We start from the raw sequence: 25,437 nt of genomic DNA, 5'->3' as shown, positions 1-25,437 counted from the left end.
GCGAGGGTACGCTTACTAGTTACCCGAGCGAGAGTGCGGCACAAATCAGATCAGATCACATCACATTTTTAAATTGCTTTAAGACAATTCAGGACTTTACTTCTCCTCGCTGAAGAAAATAAAGATTCCTCTCTAGCTCCTTCGGGGCTTTAGGGGCTTTAACTCGATGTTTGGAGTTGTTTAAGGTTTAAGGTTTATTGGTTCATAACCTGTTTCTTTAACAAGCTAAGCCACGTGTCAACTTTTGATTTTGGCTTAAGTAAAGAACTTTGTAGATCTCTCAGTAATATGGTTGGATAGAAGAAGTCTGACTTTTTCTTTACTAATTTCCGACCACTGATGATCGATTATATATTTTGTTTCATTCGGAAATATTAGTTACAAATTAATTTCCCTTACGACAACCAATAATTAATTTCCTTAACACTAAAATGCTTCAAAGATGCCAATAAAGGCCAATATTGATCAATTGCTTATCAATTTTGTTAACAATTAGTAGCCATGTGCAATGAGTATTTCTAAACTTCAGATGAGCTAGACCCTGCGACTGTGTGTCTATCAGTCAGATCGATTGAATGTATTGATCAACATGAGCCTTACATTACAAAATCATTTCAAATTCGTTTTCAGAGACAGCATATCCATGATATTCTGCCATTCCTTTTTCAATTCATAAACATATGTCATGTGTATTGGTCTCTCAAGCGAGCAGGTCCATAGCCTGACTATATGGCCCAGGGGCCGCTCGTAAGGTATCTTTAGCAGTTTTGACTCGCATCCATTTTGATTTGTTTTGCACATTGTGTCAACATCTGAGGCTCATTTTCAGGTGGTTTCAGCAAAATAAGATATGAAATAAAACTTCACTGTAAGGGTTAGAAACAGTCGATAAGATGTACTTTAGAGGTACATTTTCACTGCTCAAGGGCTGCCCCTCCCCCGGGTATATGGCCTACTATTCAGGTAGAATTTGCTACACTATATTTTCAACTTCAGTTGAGCTAGAATCTGACAATATGTGTCAAATCTGTGTGTCTGTCTTTCTGTCTTTCACAAAAACTTTAGAGCATCCTGGAGAGTTCAAAAATTGTGGGATTTAATTGAAATTTGGCACACTTGTTCCTTGGGTGAATGAAAAATTTTAATTTTTGGGGCCTGGGGATGAGTTCTTCGCCAAAACGAGGCTAAAACTTTCGGGCAGCCTGTTTGACGCCGTGAAGCTTAAATATCATGAAATTTAATGTATAAAATCTGTCCCAATATAATGTGCAGTGAAGAAAAAAAATTTCTCTAAGAATTGGAATCAGGTTTAATCATGTTGAAAAGATAATCAGGAGTGGAATATTTTCTCCATGAAAAAATAAAGCTAGGAGAATGATTCAAAATGAAGAAGATAAAAATTTACTTATTCTTGTAAAAGATCGATACGTATGATCCCCATTTTCATCAAGGAACTTGGTTTCATATAAAAAATCTTACATCTTAGAACGTCACAAATGTGAAAGATTTTCAAAAATATATTTATTCAGTCAAAATCAAAGAAAAAAAAATATTGTAACTTTTATTCGAAATTTTAAATTTTATTTTTTCATCCTAAGATTTTTACTGCTAACAAACTAAATCCTTAATATTTTCAGTACGAAGTATACCATACGCTTAAATAGTTACTGCTAAAGCTCATTGTTCTATATGTTTCCTCAATCATAGGCTTGTTTAAGATTTTTTTTCTCACAGTCTTTACAAAATCATTTCTTCTTCATCTTCAAGGAAAGCATCGCCGCTACTTTTCAATCGATGGACATGCTCCTTGTATTGACCTCTGAAATTACCGGCAGGCTCATATCTGGCTACTACCCAGGTTCCTCTTGAAGACTTCGCTACACCACATCCTAAGATGGTAGATCTGTCCCACACTACTTGTGTAAAATGACCAATTGCGCCGCCCTTGGTGTCACCTGTTCCAAAGTTGTAATTCTTGATTTCGTTGTACCTGATAATGAAGGTAAAAAGTTAGAGAGGTAATACTGTTTGTGGTTGTTTGTGAATTTGGAACATCACGTGCATGATTTGTGGTCGAGAGATTTAATGGAAAGGTTTTATGATAATTTTATATTAAGATGGTTGATTGACGAGAATAAATGTATTTTGAAATCACTGCGATGTAAGGTTATGACCGCTACCTTTCCCTTACCCTCATTGTTATAAACACGTTGGCATATTTCAAAATTTTTTATACCACTTGGTAGAAATTAAAAATTGAGGTAGAAATTTCAGATTTTAAAATCAGAGCAAGTGAAATTTCCTATTTTATCTGGTCGATTGTTATCCTAATAGATCACTAAAACAGGGCTGCATTTATGGAGCAGGTGAAATGATTTGAAAAAATTTGCACATACCAAGCTGTGACTGCATTTTCTGATGTTCTGCTACTCGAAGATGATTTGTAAATATTCTCTCCAATACTGCTGGAGAATCCATTCCTCCTGAACGAATCATGTTCAAACTTGTTGTTGGCACTCAGATATTCAGCAAAGGTTTGTGAACGATCGGCCAATTTTTGATTCCATACCATAAGAGGTGTGTTTTGGTGAAGGCGGCGCTTGGCGTTATGAGAATCCAAACATGTTCCTGTATCAAAGGATCGGATAGTAATATAGATACTGTATTGTATGTTTTAATGTAAAATAATTTTTTGCAAAATTGTATTTACTTTCTATTTGTGATTTCATACTTAACTTGTTACTTAGACCGCGCATACTTCTCGCGATAAATCAACGTCAATGTAGGCCTCGTTTTCAAATGGGATAGTTAATACAAACATAATTTACACACAGTAATTGGAAGCAATTCTTTTAAAAGACGACCGCGATAGTTTTATGCATTTTGAGAAAATGAGTTTTAAGCTGCCAAGTTGCTAAAGATAATGCTTTTGGATGGGATATGGAGTCATACTTATTTCCCATTCAAAAGACGTGGCCCATGTGGCTTTTACACAAACGCCGAATTATCACAACGTTTCGAAGAATATATCACGTGAAAACAGAGAACATTTATTCACTTACTTTTGATCTTTTCTTTTTCAGACGATGATATCTTTGGTCTCGCGCTCACATAAGCTGTAACAGAACATGAGAATTGTAGGTATAAAGGGGAACGGGGATGAACCGCTAGTCAGGCTACCTTTTTCACCTCCATGAGTCCCAGTTCTGTCGCAAAAAAAACCAAAATAGAAAAATCAATCCCTCGTAGGATTTCCCTCACCTTTTTTGGGAATTTGGAGAAAAAAGTAATTTGAGAAATTTTTGGAGTTTCGGTCCCACTCAGGATCACGTTTTTCGCAAATTTTGCCAAAATTTTTGAAAAAAACGAGTCCCACGTAGGGCTCGTCTTTTGAATCTCAGCAGTACACCCCTGTCGGTCGGTAAGGTTATTTGCCCCCCCCCCACCCCATCATGTCACAAAGTCTAAATAATGTGGTTAATTAAACACTTTCAAACTTGGGCTATAATATTCTATTTTTGTGAGAGCTTATTGATACATGATATTCATGAGGTAATGACGAATAAGCAACTAAAATAGCCCGGGCCATATGGCTACTAGTTTTATTGTTTTATTGTTTTCCTTGTTCGAAATTGGTAGCAAATACCCAGTCTCTTTTTGGGCGCTTCCGTATAAAACATTGCGTCACGAATATCATGAATTCTATCTTTAAGATGTTTAAGTGATAGTGATCTATAAAATGCCTGGGGCTTTTGGTGCCTTGCAAAATCCACAAGATAATCTACACCCAGATCTGATCTGTTTGAATTGCTTTCCTTTTTTCTTGCAATATTTGGTCAACTGTGCACAGTTTGAAAATTTGTCTCTGCATTCTGAAAAAATATTCGAAATAGTGTATCAGTGTCAATAAATCTTATCGGAGTCTTTAATTTTTCTAAAAAATCGATGCATTGTGAGATTGTTTCGGGAGTATTACAATAGAAATCTCTTAGGAATTCCTCGAGGGAATTCTATTGTAATACTCCCGAAACAATCCCACAATGCATCGCTTTTTTAGAAAAATTAAAGACTCCGATAAAATCAATTCAACGTTATGGAGAATGTACCTCCTTTTTGAGAGGCAAACAAACACGAAACAAATATCTTTCGAGTGCTCTAACCTCCCCTCCTTTTTTTTTAGTCACGATGTGGCAAAGAACAATGTTTTTTCAAGAGGGGCAAAGGATTGTTCGAAGTCAGAATAAATTCGAGTTCTGGATTTTCTGGTTAAACAATCTCTAAGCCACTGTGAATCTCGATATTATCACTGTTAGCTTCCCATAATTTGGGTATAAATGAGATTTTACATAGAAACTATCGGTTTGGAGCATGAACGTTATTAAAAGACTCACCAGATCACCAAATAGATTGTAAAGTAAAATTTCTTACTCGATACTCTCTTGAATACATCAAAATAATCTTCAAATGGATCTTGGATTCGATATCTTTCAACAGGGCCTGTAATGTGGGGAAAACTATAATATATCCAACAACATAAAACCTTGAATCTTGCCAGATCTGGCCACAAAATCGAAGATTTCTACAAAAGGACACGAACTTCCACGAAGTGAACTACAACAGGACCATAATGAATATCGGTGGCAAAAAAAACATTTTCTGATTTTTAAAATTCACTAATAGGGAATTTCTCTCACATTACAATATGATTTTAGGGAAATACTTCACATACTCGTATCATAGAAGTTAGCTTCTGCATCGTGATCGAGGTCGTCAATTCTGTCTAAATATCCTTTAAAAGAATTATAAGGTATTTTTTATGAAGAAGCCATAAAGTTTATAAAAAAACAAGGTCTGACAAAGATCTTTGAGATAGTTTAAAGGTGTAAATATCGTTGAGATACCCTGTAGGGTCACACTCCCTTATCACAGACCCGGTAGGATTTTTTTCAGCCAGTAGGGGTGAAAATAACAGACCAGCTAGTGGGTTGAAAATAACGGACCAAAACTTGATGGAGTAGGTATTGATAATATTGATATTCTGATGTTTTTTATAACTTTTTATAACCAGATTGGAAGGAGAAAATAGCACAATATTTTGTAATGAGGATTTGCTTATCTGATTACTGTCAGTGGGGACAAAAATTAAAGTATAATTTTCCACTGGGGATATTTTGGCCAATTTTTCCGATGGGATAGGGGTCCCAATTAGTCTGTAAAAAGGGGTGTAGGGTAGGATTCAATTTAGGATTCCAATCTGGTGCAAAATCATATCTAAAACCTAGAATCTAACCTAAAATCTAGAATTTCTTTTTTGATGAGAATAAGTGTTCCAAAAGAAAAAGGTTTGGGACGAGTTGCGTCACAAAGATAGGGTGTCCAATTCTAAGTCCTCTACAAAAGTGCATGTAGTATAAGCTCCCTCTACACCCGGGGGGGGGGGCACTCCAGGTAAGTGATCTACCGGGCGGCCCTTAAGGGTAGGTTTTTTGGACTTTGGAAAGTGCACTGTAAGGGTTGATTTGTGAGCAAGTGGGAAAAAGTGCACTGTAAGGGTGTAAAATTTTAGAAAATACCAAACTTTGAGGTAAAATTTGAGAAATTTCAAAAAGTTTTGCCCTGAAAAGGGAAAGAAATTTCGAACAATTGCACTATAAGGGTCGATTTTCAGCCAAATTTTTCCTGCACTGTAAGGGTCTGATTTTAGAGACCTGATTTTTGGCCGAACGTACGGGCCTCTACAAGGACCACGAATCCGTTGGTGGTTGCCAGCAACCCAGTGTTGTCCTTTATTCCCATCAATAGAATTAGAAGTTTCATAAAGCAATGCGTTGAAATATCAATCTTACCATCTTTTTCAAATGCATTACTTTCGTAGTCAGATAGAGATTCAAATGGTGAGAAGCCATATCCTATGGAAAGATACATAAAGTATTCATCAGTTACAGTAAATAATTATTGATTAAGATTTTTATGTCCAGCTTGATGATAATATACTATAGGGATAAGCGGCTCGAAGATGTAGTGGATTTTTACATAAGCGTTCCCTTTTCATATCAGGCACCAGGACGGTGGCTCCCTATTGTTATATTGTGCTGAATAAGCAAAAAACTGTTGTTTTTTTCCTCTCTCTGACCAATCTTGCTCCACATCCGTGTCAAATCAATGTGAAAAAGCTTGTGAATTAAAAATTGATGAGTATAAGCATGCAAAGTAGACAGGATACCCGTCCTGTATTTTTATAATCTGATGTATACAGGACGGATATGACCTGTGAGGGGAAGATTTCTGCTTCAAAAAATTTACGGTGGAAAATTCGAATTTAGCGCTGTCCTCACTTACTAAAATAAAAACCAAATTTCGGAACTTGCGCTTTCTCTAAGAAAGTGTGACCAGCAAAAGAATAACAAAATTTGATTGGCTATGTTTTCAACCGTTATTAGGATCTGGGAAATTCAAACTCCCAGTCTATACCATGCTATATATTTCACCATCAGTATATAGAATAAGAAATCATAGCATGGATCCCTAGGCTAGGTGCAAAGAAGACACCGAAACGTCAATTAATGAATAAAATTACATTTCTAGTTTTCAATTTTTTTATCAAATTCATCTGGCCCAGCTAGGAAAGTTTTTCATTGAATTTTTTTATTTTTCTCATTTGTGATCTGATTGGTATGACCTTCATTAAAGATCATGGAAAATGTTTGCTCATCCTAATGAAAACTCGACAGTTCGTAAAATACTATAAACGCTTTATATTTTACAATTTATTAGAGCAACGAGGTTCAAAATCACCTGGATCACTGACACAGATGTATAATCAGTTTCCACGCTTTCTTTTAAATAAAAACCATTAAATTTTGGTTGAGGATAAGATTTTTTTTAAATTTATTTATAATGTTCCAAACAATATAGCTATTGTTCCGATGGGCTAAAACTGAGGCTGGTGTTGTTATAAAATTGTTCTTATAAATAAAACAGCGTGTGCAATGTTTAATAAAAAAATGTGGATTATCAAGGCGAACTGAAAATTCGTCAAGACTTGATCTCTCGCATTACCATGCTTCATAATTTAACCATAGAGCATGCTTTCACCCTGGTTGCCATGTTCTTGTAACGTTGAGAGCTTGTGGCTCTTTGTTCGATCAAAAAAATTCTCGTTATAGCATTTAGCAAAATGCACATTTCTCATCATTGCAAGATTGACAAGCAAAAAGGTAAGGCTAGTCAAACATTTTGAGATATTTTTGGTTTGAAAATTTCTGAAGTTCTGAATGAGATGCTCTATGATAAAATGAGATGAAATGAATGAGAGCTCTATTCATAATATCTACATTTCCATAGGACTTGAGATAATGAAGGTACAAGCTTTTTTTACATGTTCTTATTTTCACCAAGTATTTTTGTCCATTTTCCTAAGAAATTGGGTATTTTACAGTCCGCAAAGCCTTATGTTCTTATAAAGTTTGTTCATAAAAAAACGTATAAGATAAACCCAAACCGAAGATTAAAAAGTGAGGCTGAATTCTATATTTTCTATTGTTTAGAAATCAAGTACATCATGATGTTGCAATTATTCATCGCAATTTATTTGGCATCGGGATGTTTTGCAGACATTCTAGGTAGGCTGTTTATTATAAAAACCCCTTCATAGGGATCAGTTTAAATGTTTTCAAATCACAGGGCGAGGAGAGAAATCAAGGAACCAAATGATATGGAAGATTGTTAACCCTTTATAAGGGGGGTTTGTACTTTTCCGGTGTGGCGGGATTGGCCCTTTTTTAGTACGGTATTACGGGATTTGACGAAAAAAGAGACGGGAAAACGGTATTTCAAAATCAGACGGTGACGGTATTTAGGTACATTTTCGCCCTGTACAAGCCGGTGTGACGGTGTTATTATTTTTCCAATTTTCGGGATTCCGGGATTCAGCAAAAATTTTGACGGGAAAACGGTATTTCGAACCCCTACAAACCCCCCCCCTCCTTTATATGCCATGGTCATTTTTTTCTAAGTTTTTTAAAGAAAATCACTAGTTAAAACTTTAAAGGCTTATATCTCGAGATCTAGAAGGAGTTAGAAGCTTGTTCATAGCTCGTTTGATAGCTTGGAGTCTCCTCTTTCTTTAAGGCACCTTTGAGGCCGCCCGATTTAGGAAGGGCGGGGTGGGCTGCGCGGACCTGTCTAAATGATAGAAAGATGCCCAATGGTAAAACTTTAAATTAATTCGCTGGAGGACAGAATCAAGTAAAACAGGGCTAAATTTGGTGGTTCTTGGATCACTCGTTGACCAAAAATGGTCAAAAAACGGTCAAAATCTTAAAAGAGTGGATTTTTGTCAAATCTTTGCATTTTTTTGACTTTTTGGCTTAAAATCTCGCTGGAAAGGCTCCTGTTGATTTTTTTTACTTCACCATGAAGCCCAATCCAATTCATACGAGTTAGACTAACAATGATGATTTCTAACTCAAACTGTGCATTACAGCCCATGTCTGATATATACGACATTGGCATTTAAAGGGTTGATTTGAAGGGAATCTCAAATTTGATTTCAGAACTTTATATGGTTGAAATAATTTTTCATGTTAGGAAATTTTTGAGTAATTTATGTGAATAAGGTCATTAGTAGGGGATCTTAACTTGACCTGTGGAGCTGCTGGTACTTAGAAATGGTGTCAGGAAAATTGCCCCCGAGAAAATTGCCCCCCGGAAAACTGCCCCCCCGGAAAATTGCCCCCCGGAAAACGGCCCCCCGGAAAATTGCCCCCTAGGAAAATTGCCCCCCAGAAAATTGCCCCCCAGAAAATTGCCCCCTAGGAAAATTGCCCCCCCGGAAAATTGCCCCCTATTTTTCCATTTTTCGAAACTAAATCTAACTCAATTTTCAACATTTTGGAGATTTTGGATTACGCAATTTTACGTGATCGCGTCTTAACGGATTAAGAGATCTAGAATATTTTGGTCCAACGGTTGCAGGTTGCAGCCGTAATTTTCATTAAGTTGACGCTTTTTATAAGGAATAATGTGGTTTAACCATGGAATACAGAGAAAGCGTTTTCTCTGTTTAGCGATAGTCAATTTCAATGTGTTTTATACTGTATTTATTTCGCTATTCAAGTATTTTCTTTATGGTTTTACAAAATTTCTTGGTCATATGGAATGGATAACTTCATTCTTACTATATTCCTCACGCTGACCATTGATCTGCTTTGCATGTTTTATTTTTTAGTTTTTTCCTAAAGAAAAAAGACGCCTCAAAAACGACTTTTACAAGTTTTGTATGAGGTGGAGAAAGATAGTCGAGTAATAAAATAACTTTCAAAAAAATCTTTCCCCATTTCTTAACCCTAAGCGCCCTATCCGTGCTATCTTAAGCTAAGGGAACTAATTTTTACTAACTTGCCAAAATAAGTTCCCACCAAAATTAATTAATTCCAACCACAGTTAAAAAATTAATTACAGTATTCCCCAAAAAAAGTTCCCACCAAAATAATCTATTTTTCGAAATTTTCTACCCAGGACATTGTTGATCCAACCCCTCCTCCGCTTATCAATTTTTCGGAATCTGAAACTTCTTTTTTGTACGGATTATGCTGTTTTAGCCTTTTTTCCAATCCACCCCCGCTGACCCCCGTTTAATAGGTACCCTAAGAGTAATTCAAAACTACTTAATTTTACAGCTACAATGGCCATTTGAAGTTTCATTGGATTTTATAAAAAAGTGGAAAAAAAGATGGCGGGGGGGGGGCAATTTTCCGGGGGCAATTTTCCTAGGGGGCAATTTTCTGGGGGGCAATTTTCTGGGGGGCAGTTTTCATAGGGGGCAGTTTTCCTAGGGGGCAATTTTCCGGGGGGCAATTTTCCGGGGGCAGTTTTCCGGGGGGCAATTTTCTCGGGGGCAATTTTCCTAGAACCCTTAGAAATATGTTAAAATTAGCTCTAAATTCAACCTATATCTCCTTAAAAAATGTTTTTCAATAGTTAGTTTGAAAAATAATTGACTGGAAATTTACCAAATAGTAACTTTTTTTTAATTATTTTCTCTCCTTTAAAGTTGAAATGATCTCAAATATTTTTCAGACTGTGGTAATGGTTCCAAACTAAGCCGTATTGGATGTTTTACAAAGAATGATAATGCCCCTACCAAGTTCATAATGAGAAAGCCAGTCTATGGTGATGGATCAATAAAGAGGTATTTTCTTTTTCTTCAAATAGTCATAGCTTAAAAGATCAGGTTGAAATGAAACCTTCCGGCGAGTTAAGGGATTCTTTACAGCCAATTTTCACTATTCTGCCTTTTAGCTCCGATAATCGCCAGGCTTAGCTTTGTCCTTAAATCTTATTTTTTTTGCATTTATGTATGAGCCTTTTAAAGTCTTGTTATTATTATAAATTACAGTTTGGCTTGTGACTGTGCAGCAAAAGCAAAAGAAGGAGCACTAGTTCTAACCGACTACGAGGAATGTTTTGAAACTAAGGCTGCGGATCACGGGAATCGTTATCCTGGTCAAACTTCATACGAGAAATGTATCAACACAGTCTTTCATCATTGTGAAAAAGGTCAAAATTGTATTGGTACCACTGATTCTGTTTACATTTATGCAAAAGTAGGTATGTATAAATTGCATTTAGCCTGAGATCAGGTTGTGATTTGTCTTCTGTTCATCACGCTAAAGCTCAAACTAAACGAATGGGTGAAAAAACGATCTGAAAAATATTCAATCTCGATTTACTTTTAAACCTATAAGATTTTGCTATTTCAAGGCGAAAACAAGCTCTCTGATTAAACTCCCAAAAAGGGCCCCCCCCCCCAAAAAAAAGTTCTTGTTGAATTTAATTCGCCATAACATTATAACAAATCAAAGGTTTTAGTTTACTGAAAAGACACAATTAGTAATAAGAGATTTGAACCATACAACGCTCTGTTTTGTTTTCACTCAGTTATACCAGGTGAATCATTTTGACATTATGCCATGGCAAGGGATACTCAGTAGTATAAAGAACATTCCCTACAATTTTAGATTTATTGAAATTAAAAATGATTTGAAAGAATTTGCAATAAAGTCAAAATTGGCCCAACCGTTCCCTTAAAAGTTCAGTGTTTGGCGACTATATTGTCTTTATCAAATTAAACTATTCTTAACAATCTTTTAAAATCAATTTTAGTTGATGGAAAATGGAGTACATGGTCCGCTGTCGGAGCATGTAATCGAAAATGTGGTCCAGGGCGCCGACGATTCACAAGAAAATGTAATAACCCAAAGCCTGCTTTTGGTGGAAAATCATGCGAAGGACCGAAAATCAAATTCGAGTCCTGCAACAATGGAGCGTGTCCGGTTAATGGAAAATGGAGTACATGGTCATCTTTCGGAGCATGTAATCGAAGATGTGGTCCAGGGCGCCGACGAGCAACAAGAAATTGCAATAACCCAAAGCCTGCTTTTGGCGGAAAATCATGCATAGGACCGAAAATCAAATTCGAGTCCTGCAACAATGGAGCGTGTATTCCAGGTATTCTTTTTAAATCACGGTGTAAATCACTTTTGATTGAGTGTATTTTATTGTAGGAGATGTATATATATGACCCTGTCTCGCAGCTCCAATGAAACTTTTTCCCGTAGCGGGGATGAGAAGTTCTATCGAAATCCAAATGAATTCAATGAGGATAGTAATTCTATTGCTCTAAGGTGAAAAGATCCAGTGGTGATGGTTTTGGAGTGCAATTTTTTCCGTTCAATAATAAATAGGGATGAAAACAAAGTCCATTTCTCAGTGGGGTTGAAATTTTTGGGGTATTTTTCCCACGGGGGACGAAATTTCGGTCAAATCTTCCAATGAGTTGGGGGTCCCACCAGGTCTGTGACACAGGAGTGTATATTGCCTAAATTGTTTTTAAAATACTTTGTATCAAACCTAAACATTGGCCAAAATTATCTAATTGCCCCGCAGGGGCTTTTGTTGATTCTCGCAGTGGGCTTGTTTGCCAGAAAAATATTCATGTTCATGTTCATGATGTTGTTTCTTTCGATTCTGAGCGGGCCGCCGCGGTTAAAGAATGCTCGCGCGCACCTATCATTTTATCTATTTTGTTGCGACTTGTATTAATTCTCACGTTTTAGTTCTTACAACGTAAACAATGGATGGCGCATAACATGAGCATTTTTCTTTTTCTTATAAGCATCTACTTTATAAGCATCAAATCAATAACTCTTGATAGACGGTGATATACCCTTCGTGAATTAGTTCTTACAAAGTAAACAAGGGACGGCGCATAATATGAACATATTTATTTTTCTTATGATTTTTCTTATAAGCACCTACTTTAAAAGAATCAAATCAATAACTCTTGATAAAGAGCCATACATTTTTCGGTAATTAGCTCTTACAAAGTAAACAAGGGACAGTGCACAATATGAGCCTGTTTATTGTTCTTATAAGCATCTAGTTTATAAGATTCAGATCAATAACTCTTGATCAACAGCTTTATACCTTTTGGCATAGTTCTTATAAAGTAAACCAGGGACAGTGCACAATGAGAGCATTTTTATTTGTCTTATAAGCACCTACTTCATAAGAATCAAATCAATAACTTTTGATAAACAGCCATATATCTTTCGGTACAGCGAATAGAAATTTGTAGCTGTGCGCTTATTGGATGGCGCTCCAATAAAACGATCTGTTGGAATGCGGCCTTCAAACGTTCATTCTCGATTATGAATGCGTTCGCGGGGCATTCATAGCGACAGCTACTTGCCCGGGGGGTACTACCCTTGTCGACCGACGGGGGTGCTCCGCTGAGGTTCGAAAAATGGACCCTACGTGGGACTCGAAATTTGCGAAAAAAGTGACCCTGAATGGGACTGAAATTCCAAAATTTTCTCAAATTTTCTACTTTTTCCCCAAATTTTCCAAAAATAGGCACCCTACGAGGGACTGATTTTTCTATTTTGGTGTTTTTGCGACCCTACCTGGGACTCGTGGAGGTCAAAAAAGGTACCCTGACCAGCGGAGCATCCCCGTAACCCATCTTGCCCTAGTACCCCCCCGGGGCTACTTGCTAGTAAATATCAATGAAATAAGTAGTAGTTATCCTATATTGTACGAGTAAAAGTGTGATAACTGGTTTATCGTCAACTTGAAAAATATTAACAAACTTTTCTCTCTCCATTTTATTTGTCTTCTCTCTCTTCTTTGTTTTGTTTTTTCACAAATCAACATCAAAACATTAACATCTTCGAAAATGATTCGAATGCTCATTAAAATATTAAAATATAAATAATTTTTGTGAGTATTGAGAGGAAAAAAGAAAACATTCCTGAGAATAACTTTCGGGATAAGATACAAAAATAAATCCAAATATGATCTCTCGCTTACCAGACCCCTTTTTGAACGCGGTCTTGTATGTGTACGGTACAATAAGCAGATATTCAATAGGTAAAAATTGGTTATTGAGATCCCGGGGGGGGTACTACCCTTGTCGACCGACGGGGGTGCTCCGCTGAGGTTCGAAAAATGGACCCTACGTGGGACTCGAAATTTGCGAAAAAGGTGACCCTGAATGGGACTGAAATTCCAAAATTTTCTCAAATTTTCTACTTTTTCCCCAAATTTTCCAAAAATAGGCACCCTACGAGGGACTGATTTTTCTATTTTGGTGTTTTTGCGACCCTACCTGGGACTCGTGGAGGTCAAAAAAGGTACCCTGACCAGCGGAGCATCCCCGTAACCCATCTTGCCCTAGTACCCCCGCCCCCCCCCCCCCCCCCCGGGATTGAGATTTATTAACCCGAGGTCGATGTAATGTTCAACGAGGCGAAGCCGAGTTGAATATATATCACCGAGGGTTAATAAATCCAATAGCCAACGAAAACCTATCGAATATATGTTTTATTATATACCTAGAGGCAAAAACAAAACTGAAATTATGTAAATAGTCAAACGATTCACATAAAACACTCCCATAATAGAACGGTCGAATGTTTTTCTTTTTTAATGATTTTCTTAATTAAAAGAATCTAACTTTGAAAGCAAAATTTGAAGAAAAAAAAATTCTACCGTGGTATAATAGCCATGGTGTATCAGGAATTATTCAATGGCTGTTTTTGCCTACTTGTATATAATAATATAGAATACAGCATTTATATATGCGTTTTTATATCTCAAGCAGACGACGACATTGAGAGAAGTTACCAAAATCTGATTAAAACTGAAGTCTGTCTCAATATAGTTTGCAGAGGAGACAAAAAAGGCTGTAACTTTTGATAGAATTCGAATTAGAAAACAGTTTTGTGCTCGTTTGAAAGATAATCCAGAGTGGAATATTTGCAAAAAAGAAAAATCTTTAAAAAAATGGAAAAAAGAAGATGAAAAAAGAAGAAGAATAAAATCAACTTCTTATAGATTAATGCTGTGATCTTCATTTTTATATCAGAGGTTCTTTAATCTTAGAACGTCATAAATGGGAAAGAAATCAAAGAATATTTGTTTAGTAAAAAAATACAACTTAAAACTTTGCTTTGGTCGACTTTTTTGTTGTTTTTAGGTGGTTTTCGAAAAGTTAAGATCAATCCATCTTTGATCTAGTCTAGCTTGAAAAGCTTGTAATAAGTTAAACAAGATAGGGCACTCTAATTTGTTTAACGCTCTCAAACTTCAAACTTTTAGAAGTCTTGTCGAGCCCATTCTTCTTTATGGCTCAGAGACTTGGACTATGACAAAAACTATGCTGAAGAGCCTGATGGCTGTTATACAAACCTTTTGCAAAGAATACAGAATCTTGATTGGCGCAACCACCCAACCCTTCACGAGATCTATCATGGACTCTTTCTCAGGTCAATGTTTCCGTGCACCAAATGAAATCGTATCTGAAATCCTACTTCGGTGTCCTGCTGGCCCTAGGCGCTCGAAAAAGCACACACTTCTTGATATTTCAGGGCCGGCGAAACTGGGGGGCCGGGGGGCCATGCCCCCCCCCACTTTTTTGCTAAGAAAGGCCCAACCATGGTGGCGCCTCCTTAGACACTTACTATTTGGCCCCTCCACTTTCAAAATTGATTCGCCGGCCCTGTATTTTGAAACGAAAAACAGGAATAGAGATTGAGGAACTGAGTACTGCAATGGCTGATCGCAAACTGTGGATTGAGGGTTATTCTTTGTTTCCGACCTAGGTGATGATAATGAGGATGCGTTTTTAGCCAATCAGATTTCTCATATTTCTCATGTTGACGATAAAGGAAGGAAATTCCAAACGTTGTATATTTATCTTTGTCTTTTGATGTTTTTTTAAACTTATTACCCCTGTCTTTGTGCCTTACCAAGAACCCAGATTGTTTTCAAAATAAAAATAATATACCACCTTTCTTTCTTTTTAGATTTAAGAAACCAAGGACAAAATTGTTGGAAAAAACCTACCTATTTCTGTGGTAAAAAAGGTCTTTGCAGTCGAAAAGGATGGGGTCAATGGCAAGACGCTGCATTCCCCTGCGTTAATAGGCACTGTTGTACTGAGCCAGCTCTTGTTAAGAACCTAGGTAAGATTAATTTTTCATTGACCTTAAAACTATTAGGAGTTTTAAGAATTTTGCAGCAATTTAGATAATCCCTTCATTTAAACTCAGGGAATATAATAGCTAGCCAGTGGATACAAGACATCAAATTTGGTTGGAACAAAGTAATTTTATAAAACGTTGAAGTTACCTGCAACAAAAACAATATGCTATCCAAAAGAGGGTCCCATTAACTTGCATGAGAAATGAGGCGCTAAAATTCTGCATCTTTATACTACAGTTCTGTAGTTTCATAACACAATTATATTTAAGGCTCAAATTGCTGGTGGAAGTGTGGTAAAAAGGGTGGTTACTGTCCTGGATTTTGTGGCGTGAACGGGCGTTGTTGTCGAAGAGGATGGAATGATGCTGGGTGCGCAGGAATGGCCACACCGTGCAATGGGAAGCATTGTTGTACAACTAAAAGACGAGATGTCCAAAATAGCGGTTGGTTCATATTTACACCAATCTTTGTACAGGGTGTCCCGAAAAAAAGTTACGTGTTCGAATATGATTCTGAGTAGTAGGTTGTTGCGTGTGTTTAACAAAATGTAAGAAAATGTATACCACCACAATAATTGTTTTTACAACAGTCATCATTATGATAAAAAAGAATTAACTTTCTTTACAATTTTCATGACGTTAAAGTTATTGAGAATTGTTTTTTGTAAAAGTTATTCATAAAAGATGTCTCGTGACAATTAATATGACACAGAGAAAAACTTTGATAAAAATAGCAAATTTAGTTAAACACACACAAGAACTTTCTTTCTACAGGGTGTCCCTAATTAAAGTATCGAGTTTGAACATGCGATTGAGTAGAAAAGTTTTTGTGTGTTATCGCTAAAATATAAGAACGTTCTCCATCACACAGGCTTATTACAAAAGGTAGTTACAACGTATAAATTAATCGTAATGACAAAGAAAAAAGAGGGAGAGCTTAAAATACAATTTTGTGAACACGCACATAAAACTTTCTACTCATAGTTGTGTTTCGACTCGATACTTTAATTAGGGACACCCTGTATAGAAGTGGTACGTCTCGATACTTTTTTCGGGACACCCTGTAGAAGTGGTTCGACTCGATACTAACTTTTTTTCGGGATGCCCTGTAGAAGATTTTGACTTTTTGTCTTTGAAACTTTCGGTGTAGATTTAGCATAATACAGTTGGCACTCTCTAACTTGAATTTCAAGGGAAATTTTATTTTCATAAAGTAGGGAGCCTATTGAATAGTAAAAGAGTATCGTTTTTAATAGTTTCTTTTCGGCGGTGACTTTAAATTATGGAATAGTAGAACATCGAATTAGAGAGCGTCAAATGTATTCCTGAAAAAGTGGTTCTAAAAAAGCTCTAAATAACTTAAAGAATATTTAGAACCAGAAATTCGAATTCATTTTCCCATTCCAACCAACCAATGTTCTTTCAACGTTCATCTAACGTTATATGTTTTACTCTGTTTTCTCATACAGGTAAAAATTGCTGGTGGAAATGTAACAAGAAAGATGGGGAATGTTCGACAGGTTTTTGCGGTAAAGACGGAGTTTGTTGTCGACGTGGTTGGGATACTTACAGATGTATCCGGACTACTGGTGCATGCAGATACAAACATTGCTGTGTCGGTACAGCGGCTATGGGAATCCAAAAACCTTGAGCCGTCTTTTGATCGAGTCTCTGGAATTGGATTACAAATGGTTACTTAAAGAAAATGATTACGTTGTGAAAACGTATCATTTCTAAATTATAATAAACATCATTTTTAGATTTTGTAGCAGTATTTAAACAGTATATGAAAGTAGATTTTTGTAGTTCTTATGGAAGTTGTACGTGCATTATCGTTTAAGAACTAATAATATAAAGATTGAAATAATATTTATTTCTTTTTTAACACTATAACTTTCGTATATAGAATAAATAGATACTGAGAAAATGTCATAAAACTAAAGTGTCCTGATACGTTTTAGATGCCGAATTATTTGCCACAAAAGGGGAATTATCTTAAAACTTTAAAACCGCAAGTGATTTTTAAGTACCTACGGTGAAAAGCAAAGACCGAAATCAGATATTGACCTGTATCGTTCAATCGAGATTCTATTTAGTGCGTTTTTCAGCACTTTCTGAAAGTAACTTTTCTATTCAATTGAGCATAACTTTTGATCTAATGAATCAAATTTAATAAATGACCCATCAAAATTTAAGTCTATCTTTCTTCTTTCCAATGAAATAGGAATGGTTCTTTTAAAACTTTCAGATTTCGAGAAAATTAGTTTCAAGGAGAGAAACTTTTTTGTGGTGCACCCGGTAGGTCAAGCATTTTCGTCAAAATATCTAGCTTAGAACAATAAATATTGAAATGACGAACTATTTTCCCCATTTTCTTTGTTCATTAGGTGTAAGAAAATACCCTATCATCATAACTTAATTCCAATAGATTTTGATTTAGAGAGGATCTATTTAAAAAGTGCCTCAATTCGGGTAGTATCCAATCAACTTCAATTCAGATTTTCGTTGAAAAAAATTAATTCAAGTTAAAATTTTATGTACTTAGATAATAAGTAATATGTAACAGTGAACATATTTTATGAAGTTGAACTATCGTTAGGGCTACAATGCTAAAAAATGAGAAACCTACATTCTCGGGGTTTACTACATTCTCAGGGTCAGCTGCTGTACATAAAGGCCGAGGTAAACGATTCCAATATTCTATCCAACATGCCATTTTCTCTCTGTTGGACGGAATGTTGGAATCGTTTACTCGAATGCAAAAATCGGAAAGGAAGAAAAAATCATGTTGGGTGGGAGTTTGATCGCCATCAAACATTTTGTCCAACATTTACTTCTTTTTTTCGTGTTGGATCATGTTGGATTCGTTTACTCAGCTCACATCCAACATTTGAAAGGGAATAACGTCATTAGAAATAGAATCAAATGTATATGAGCTAGTTTTCTAAACTAATGTGGCCAGGGTCTTTTCCTATATCTAGATGCCAATACATGTAGCTGTCACTAGTCTTTCCTTCAACCAGCCAGCTATGGCAAAATCTCTTTTCTTGCACTGTCATACTTATCGACTCGTCGGAAAAAGAAGCCACTGTCTCTATTTCTCTTACCGATCTCCACACCCTGTTTTGTTATATAACTCTTATGCCACAACTCATCACCCCTGTTTCTCTTCCCAATTCCCACACTCTGTTTTGTTACATAACTGTTCTGCCACAACCCACCACCCCTGTTTCTCTTACCAATCTCCACACCCTGATCTGTTACAAAACTCTTCTGGCACAATCCACCAACTCTGTTCCTTTTACCAATCTCTACACTCTGATTTTTTCTTGTATATAAATTTCCTTTCCACAACTCTACTAATCTACAAGTCTATATTCTAAGGTCACCTCATAAAATTAGCTCTACAATCCTTATTCCAAAAACTGTGCTAATCACAAGCATCTGTGAACACACATATCATAGAAAAATTTGTGTTGCCATGCGCGGCAGAGCCGTTATACAATCAGTATAACGGTGCTGCTCTGCAAGGCATAAAATAAAAATATATTATTGAGTTTTAAGCCTAAAAATATTCAAAATGGTCTTAATTACACCTTTTTGTGCGTATTTTTGTGCAAATTCTTTAGACATATGGTGTTTTAGAATCCACAAAGACCTTTTGATATGTTGCTAACTTGTTCTTAATATTTGGGTCATTGAAGATGTATAGTTTATTCTTATAATAAAACCCACACTGCAAATGCATCTTCGGCTTTAATCACAATGGACGCTGTTAAACTATTCCATTGGCCAGTCAGTTGGGTTTCATGGCTAACTGTAACTGGTGATGGCACTCATTTTCTTGTGATAACAATGTTGATAAAATGCCATGTTTTCAAAGGAATTAAACCAAATTATTTCTTCTTATTCTTATCGGCGTTAAATACTTTTCACTTTTCAATTACTTTATTTGCCGTTCAAAATACTTGCTAAATGATCGGTTTATTTCAATGCCCAGTCAACAGGGTAGATTTTATTGTTTAATATAGCCAGAAAACTCTTGCCTGATTGGCAGTATCAGGTTAGCTATTGGTTGCTTGGCTTGGCTGTTTTCTTATTCTAAAAGTTTCTTATATCATATTGGAAGTTTATTGTGGCTTGAATCACGAGATTTACGTTTGGATTTTTGTTTCTCGTGATCCAAGCCACGATAAACTTCCAATATGAATATCACTGGGCAGTGGCGTGTTGGCAGGGGGGGCAGGGGGCCAGCCCCCCCCCCCCCCAGTGGAGCCCTTTTGAGAAGGGGCGCCCAAAAATAATGGACGCCAAGAATGATTTTTCAGGCGCCCATATCGAAAGATTGACAAATAAAAAAACAAAAATGGCGCCCCTCATCACCTCAAAAACTCAAAATTTTCTGGCTCGCTTCGCTCGCACACTCCCTTTTTTGTGTTCATAATGAGCGTATGGAGAGGGGCACCATATTTGCCTTGGCAACCCCAGAGAAATTTTCCCACCACGCCACTGTACTGGGTCGATAAACGCAAACTTATTTGGATTAAATATCTTATATTTTAATTACCCAGAATCTTTCTTTTTCTTTCTTGGAACGATGTTATAGGAACTTGTATCATATTTTACATATATAAGGTTCATAAACGGAAAATAAAGGCTGTGAAATGAATTGAAAGTGTATAAAGATTTTTTTGCTGTCTGAAGTTTGTCACCAAAGTAGCATGAAACTACCATTAGCAGAATAAAAAAGTGTCTTTTCTTCCTGAATAAATATGTTTTATGATTGTAAAATAAGGTTTTACATTGATATTTTCAAAACTATCATACAGTTAAGAAAACCACGACGAAGGCTATTGTATAGTAGCGGCCTGGCTTAAATTTCTTGGTGGTGCAAACTATGAAATTGGCGCCCCTAGTATTTTTGTCCTTATTTAGCGCCCTCCATCATTAAGTGAAAATATTAAACTGTAAGAGCAGTGACTGTTTGAAAGTAACGCCCCTAATCTTTGAAATGGAAATTTTATACCTGGTAAGTCGATTTAGTCTATATTTTTGCTTTCTAAAACTATTATCAGAAAAATTACCAGGTAATCTTTAAACTTTCGCGCCGCTGGTCTCACTTTACTCTCTATTAAAGATCAATGCCTGAAAGAGGCCCCAAAAATTCAGAAGTCGGGAGGAAGGGTTCCTTGTAATTGTGGCACCGCGGGCAAAAAAAATTGGTGTAAGAAAGGTCAAACAGCTTGAAAGATCTTCTAAAACGGATAAAGTTAGTCAGTATAAGACCACAACACCACAGCGAGAATCAACAAGTTTTGATCATTTTGGCAATCTCTCATTTTGGAGGTGATTTAACCCCTGGTGGAAACACAACACTTCTCTACTTCTGATTCAATATTGATAGAAGTTTTGATAAAAATCAAGAGAGAAAGGATGCAAGAGGGTAAAATAAGGGGCCACAGGCGAAAAAAAATAACATTGTACTCATAGAAGGCGCTATAAACGTGCCAAAGGGCGCCAAATTGCCCAATTAAACATCAAAAAATTTTTGGCGCCCCCCCTAAAAAAGCTCTTTTGGCGCCCCTCTCAGATCTTTCTGGGTGGTGCACTGCACACCCTGTACCCCCTGCCAGGCCGCCACTGATAAGCAAATGATGTCACTCTTACTCAAAATTTTTAAAGATTCTATTCAAGAAAGAACAAAGTTACCTTGGGTTGTGGCAAGCACACCAAAAAATAAAAAGATTTTCATTACTGCCTTGCCCCACATTTTCTTCCTTGAGCAGAATTGTAATGTAATATGGTGAATCGATATAAACAGACACCCATCTTTATTGCAGTAATCCGCATAATTTCCATGGACCTTACAGATGAGAGTGATGCCTTGGTCCATAGTCCATATAAGGAAATAGACGATGTTGAGCTTTATGTCAGAGATGTAAGGCTCTGCATTATTTTTACTTCAATAACCTCTCTGTGGTCTATTTTCTTGATACAATTAATCTACCAATAATCTATAGACTTTGCAACCCCTACGAATAAAAACAGCATTGCTGGGGTTCCAAAATCCAATAGATCATCTATTCATTCGAGAACTGGGTATTCATCTTTTTCTTTCATCTGTTTTTAAACTAGATCTTTAAGTTCTCACAGTAATGGTATTATAATCTAAGTTAATAGTTACAAAAGAGACTTATTTTCGTATATGTTGCCGATTTTTTCGACATTTTTACGGCCTCCAAATAATCTCTTTTTTTTATGGTATGATAGACTAATATCATTACGTTGTAAAAAACATTTAGTATACTGTAGTGGATTTTACAGACATTTAATGGGCTATTCCAGAAAAAAGTTGAAGAGATTTTTTTTTTTAAAGGTGACACCCTGGATTTTTCTCCCATTTCTTTGAACCACCCTGGATTTTCGACCTCGTTATACTGACTACCCTGGATTTTCAAGCCGATTTTACTGACCACCCTGGATTTTATCGTTCAAAAAAGCATCCTAGATTTTCTTCCAGACCACCCTGGACGTCTGGACGTCACACCTCCTCAATATAGGAGGTACAGACTATTTCTGGAATAGCCCAATCCTTATCACATTTTTAGGATTAAGCAGGTTAGATGGAAGCAAGTGACGTCATTGTCTTTTTTGGCAGAGGCAGTACACAAGAAAAGTGTCAAGCAAACATTTTTATCCAACCATAGATCTAAAGAGTGAGCTGCGAAGTTTCAGTTTGCAAATCCATTTTATTCTTTTTTAACTTGCTGTCAGCTTTTTGACTTTTTAAATTGTATGGTCGGAAATGGTGTCCGGTATACTCCCAAAGGATAAGATAATTAGCCGTAATGGAAGAGAGTGCATTAACTTCGAATTTTATAAAAATTTCGTCTTCAAAAACAATACGAGAACATCACCATCATCGTCTGTCAATTAAAATTCTAAAAAATTCTATTTACAAAGGATTTTTAATAAAAACAATGGCATTATAATCTGCGTGTCTGTGCGTCTGTGTTCCTTTTTTCAGCAAAATTCTTCATTCAATTTTCTGATTCCTAACATGAAAAGAAAAACAAAATTTCTAACTTTTTTTAGATTTAAGGGAGTGAGCAAGTCCAGCGTCTCGTAAATTCAGAACTTGTCGCTCTTTTAAGATAAATCGAGAAAAAATTGACTGGACTAACGATATCATAGATTTCAAAATTGGGAAATAGATAGAAAATATTTCCGAAGATTCAAATTTGACTTCGATATGTGCTATATTTCGTTGTTTCTCAGCTGATATAGAGGCTATATCCATATTTATAAAGTTTCAAACGTAGAGGCAGGAGTGTAACTTTTGTTATACAGGACTATAAACTTACGTTGAAATAATTTGTTGAGCTCTACTCGAAGTTCAAAAGTCACTTTTCCACTTTTAAGAAGTGCTTCCCATTTTCGTGGAAGTTGTGGTGGTCGTCCTAGAAGAAAAACAGATTTTTTTAACTATTGATTGTATTGTAGTGAAGTACGTCGTTACCTTCCAAAAGTTTTTAATCTATTTTTGTCTTGTTCTATAGATGTAATGATCTGAAAATATTTGAGGTGAAGCCGTTATAATGGTATTGGAATTATTTTCATTTGAAAATGTCAGGACAAAAACCGCTGAATCAAGAAAGACTATTGTTAGTTGTTTTGACGATGTAAAGACATTTACAGTTAGAAGAGATTGGCACTCTTTGTACCTCTGTGCCCTTCTTATGTATTTGAGCTTTAGAGGACGGTGGAGTTACTGAAACGATCAGCTCTGACCCGCAAAATTGAGGACGGTAAAAGTGCTGATTTACCGTTATCTACATCCTTAGACCTAGACAGAAGCTAGATAAACTCAGATAGATAAACTCACTAAGAATGATTTACTTACGGCATATTCCAACTGGTTTGTTAATGGGAATCACAGGCTTGATTCTGGAGACACATTTCAATCCTTCTTTACACAACCCTTCATGATCGTGGATGCCACCACATTTCTGACCGGCTACTTTGAAACATGCATGACAGCATCCTCCAGTTACTTCGGTACGGTACGAGCCGCGTCCTAGTTGACGGAGAATTGAAAACATAAATAAAACCTCGCTTCACAATACAGTTATACCTCCCGACCTCTTAAGCTGTAAGGTGGAGGTTTTTGATGTCTCATACCAATAGCCCTTTTCATGAATTACGTCACGAACATCACTTACCTCGTTTTGAAGTTATTGCCATGGTGATTAACTCCCAGTGGATTTTATTTAAACTACTTTCTATTCATAAAATAAGCATTTAATGTGCCAAGGACCATAATTACCATGGTAACTGTTTGAATACGAGGCAAGTGATGTTCGTGACGTAATTTATAAAAAGGTCTTTTGCTTTTAGGCCCTGTCGCTCAGTGAGTGACGTCATTCGAAAAAAGAAATATATAGGAAATGTTTTTGTGAGGCGAGATTGATAAAATATAAGTGAACTTTCCGATCAACACTCTGAAATGGAAAACTGCCTGAGACTGACTTTAGTTCAAAAGAATCTTCACTAGCCACAAGGCTTCTCTGGTCTTTAACCCATCGACCGTTTGACTTTGAAGGTCGATGTTTTTTAACATTATCTTTACACTGTTTTTGTCTTTATGCTCAATAAAACAGTGGCAATGCTCATAATGAATCAGTCCAGTAAAAAGTAATGGCGAAGAATTTCACTTACTTCCACAACTCAGCTTTTCAAGTGGTGGGCAATCATACTGGTCGCATGGCAATAAACTTAATCCGGTTGTTTCTTGTGTAAAGATAGCCAAAAGTAGCAAAGAAAATCCAAAAAGTGTCTTCATCTTTTATAAGTATTGTGTAGGCTGTTAGACTACTAAGATTCAAATTTAAAACCAACTGAAGAAATACCATCAAAGTTGACATTTTTATATTCTACCAGGAGCGCAATATACTCGTAAATTATTAAGAGGTCGTTTAAGGCCAATTAGTATCGTTTCAAAAATAATCAGCTGGTTAACATGAATTTGGCATTGCGTAATTCGAAAAATGAACTTGATATTAAAAGGTTTTGGACGTCACTTTAACATCTTTTGTACGTCTTTTGATCAAAAAGTAAAAACTGCTTTACTAATTGATTAATTACAAAATTTTCGTTACTACGCACTTCAAATGAGGAGGTCAATATCTTAAACCTAATGGGTATTAATGAGGAAATATGAGGAAGCAAAAGTTTGACGTTTTGACACAATTTGTTTCTACTAATTATTTCTTGACAATAACAATTGGAAACTTTAGTATAGACTAAAATTGATTTTTTTAGTTTTAGAAGTTAAAATCGATGGAATCACTAAATTTTCAGCTCCTAAAATTCCAGATTGTAAGCTAAAATAGATTTGTAAATATCAATCGTTTTCCAAAACTAAAAATTTCGTAACTGAGAAAAAATACTGTGCAAACATACCCTTAAAAAGAGATTTCTATCCACGCATCAGATTTTGAGAAACTGTTTTTACGACCAATAATCACTTTTAACAAAGGGAATCTGAATAGATGATGAAGTAGCCAAAGTGAGATATTATTCTATCTGATAACAGTTCACTGGATGGACGTCCAAGAATTGCACTTTGCATTTTTTCGATGTCTTTCTTGCGAAGGGAAATCTATACTTTTGTGCGTCTGTAAATTGAATAGAAGAAAACACCATGTATGTATGCACGAATCCTATGAAAAAGGCTAATTGAAAACGCATAAAGTGTGCAGTGCGCTACGCTAATATGAACGTACAAGACATACTTTGTAACAAATATGACAACCCCAACAAGAGTTTAATGTGAATATCATTTTAATCGTTAAATAATGGGTGTGATCAGCCCTATAGTGATTTGTAT

The 25,437-nt window shown here is 36.1% G+C and overlaps 3 protein-coding genes across 4 annotated transcripts; 1 reads left to right on the top strand and 2 right to left on the bottom strand.

Annotated features, from left to right (window-relative positions):
* Positions 1–1,482: 1,482 nt before the first annotated feature.
* On the bottom strand, positions 1,483–21,452 carry LOC136801840 (venom allergen 5-like). 2 transcript variants are annotated; one of them, XM_067058504.1, is made up of 8 exons: positions 21,258–21,452; positions 5,847–5,909; positions 4,730–4,789; positions 4,429–4,497; positions 3,744–3,872; positions 3,063–3,116; positions 2,397–2,628; positions 1,483–1,990 (listed from the first exon to the last, which is right to left on the bottom strand). In XM_067058504.1, exons 1-8 carry the CDS (start codon positions 21,439–21,441, stop codon positions 1,738–1,740), a joined length of 1,044 nt encoding a protein of 347 aa, XP_066914605.1. In that variant the 5' UTR covers positions 21,442–21,452; the 3' UTR covers positions 1,483–1,737. The 2 variants fall into 2 exon arrangements, with proteins under 2 accessions (XP_066914605.1, XP_066914606.1); XM_067058505.1 differs by lacking the exon at positions 5,847–5,909.
* LOC136801839 (coadhesin-like) lies at positions 7,163–17,433 on the top strand. The gene is made up of 8 exons (XM_067058503.1): positions 7,163–7,217; positions 7,548–7,622; positions 10,081–10,192; positions 10,400–10,611; positions 11,167–11,511; positions 15,372–15,530; positions 15,819–15,992; positions 17,018–17,433. The coding sequence occupies exons 1-8, from the start codon at positions 7,178–7,180 to the stop codon at positions 17,197–17,199; spliced, it is 1,299 nt and encodes a 432-aa protein (XP_066914604.1). The 5' UTR covers positions 7,163–7,177; the 3' UTR covers positions 17,200–17,433.
* A 964-nt stretch (positions 21,453–22,416) lies between the features above and the next one.
* LOC136801838 (uncharacterized) lies at positions 22,417–24,498 on the bottom strand. The gene is made up of 4 exons (XM_067058502.1): positions 24,267–24,498; positions 23,452–23,625; positions 22,913–23,008; positions 22,417–22,603 (listed from the first exon to the last, which is right to left on the bottom strand). The coding sequence occupies exons 1-4, from the start codon at positions 24,388–24,390 to the stop codon at positions 22,572–22,574; spliced, it is 426 nt and encodes a 141-aa protein (XP_066914603.1). The 5' UTR covers positions 24,391–24,498; the 3' UTR covers positions 22,417–22,571.
* Between the last annotated feature and the right edge of the window lie 939 nt (positions 24,499–25,437).

Source organism: Clytia hemisphaerica, unplaced genomic scaffold (genome assembly GCF_902728285.1).
Source record: "Clytia hemisphaerica strain Z4C2 unplaced genomic scaffold, Clytia hemisphaerica genome assembly, whole genome shotgun sequence".
In the NCBI taxonomy this organism is placed as follows: Eukaryota; Metazoa; Cnidaria; class Hydrozoa; order Leptothecata; family Clytiidae; genus Clytia; species Clytia hemisphaerica.
This window is presented reverse-complemented; position numbering and strand designations above follow the sequence as displayed.

Bases quoted from the DNA above. Each gene is read 5' to 3' on its own strand.
- LOC136801839 (XM_067058503.1), top strand. From the start codon at position 7,178: ATGCACATTTCTCATCATTGCAAGATTGACAAGCAAAAAG. The intron at 7,218-7,547 runs GTAAGGCTAGTC...TCTATTGTTTAG, and splicing joins CAAGATTGACAAGCAAAAAG to AAATCAAGTACATCATGATG. The intron at 11,512-15,371 runs GTATTCTTTTTA...CTTTCTTTTTAG, and splicing joins CAATGGAGCGTGTATTCCAG to ATTTAAGAAACCAAGGACAA.
- LOC136801840 (XM_067058504.1), bottom strand. From the start codon at position 21,441: ATGGACCAAGGCATCACTCTCATCTGTAAGGTCCATGGAAATTATGCG. The intron at 5,910-21,257 runs GTAACTTTGTTC...ATCTTTCCATAG, and splicing joins TGTGCTTGCCACAACCCAAG to GATATGGCTTCTCACCATTT. The intron at 3,873-4,428 runs GTAAGAAATTTT...ATATTTTTTCAG, and splicing joins TGTATTCAAGAGAGTATCGA to AATGCAGAGACAAATTTTCA.
- LOC136801838 (XM_067058502.1), bottom strand. From the start codon at position 24,390: ATGAAGACACTTTTTGGATTTTCTTTGCTACTTTTGGCTATCTTTACA. The intron at 23,626-24,266 runs GTAAGTGAAATT...TCCGTCAACTAG, and splicing joins TGAAAAGCTGAGTTGTGGAA to GACGCGGCTCGTACCGTACC. The intron at 23,009-23,451 runs GTAAGTAAATCA...TTTTTCTTCTAG, and splicing joins CAAACCAGTTGGAATATGCC to GACGACCACCACAACTTCCA.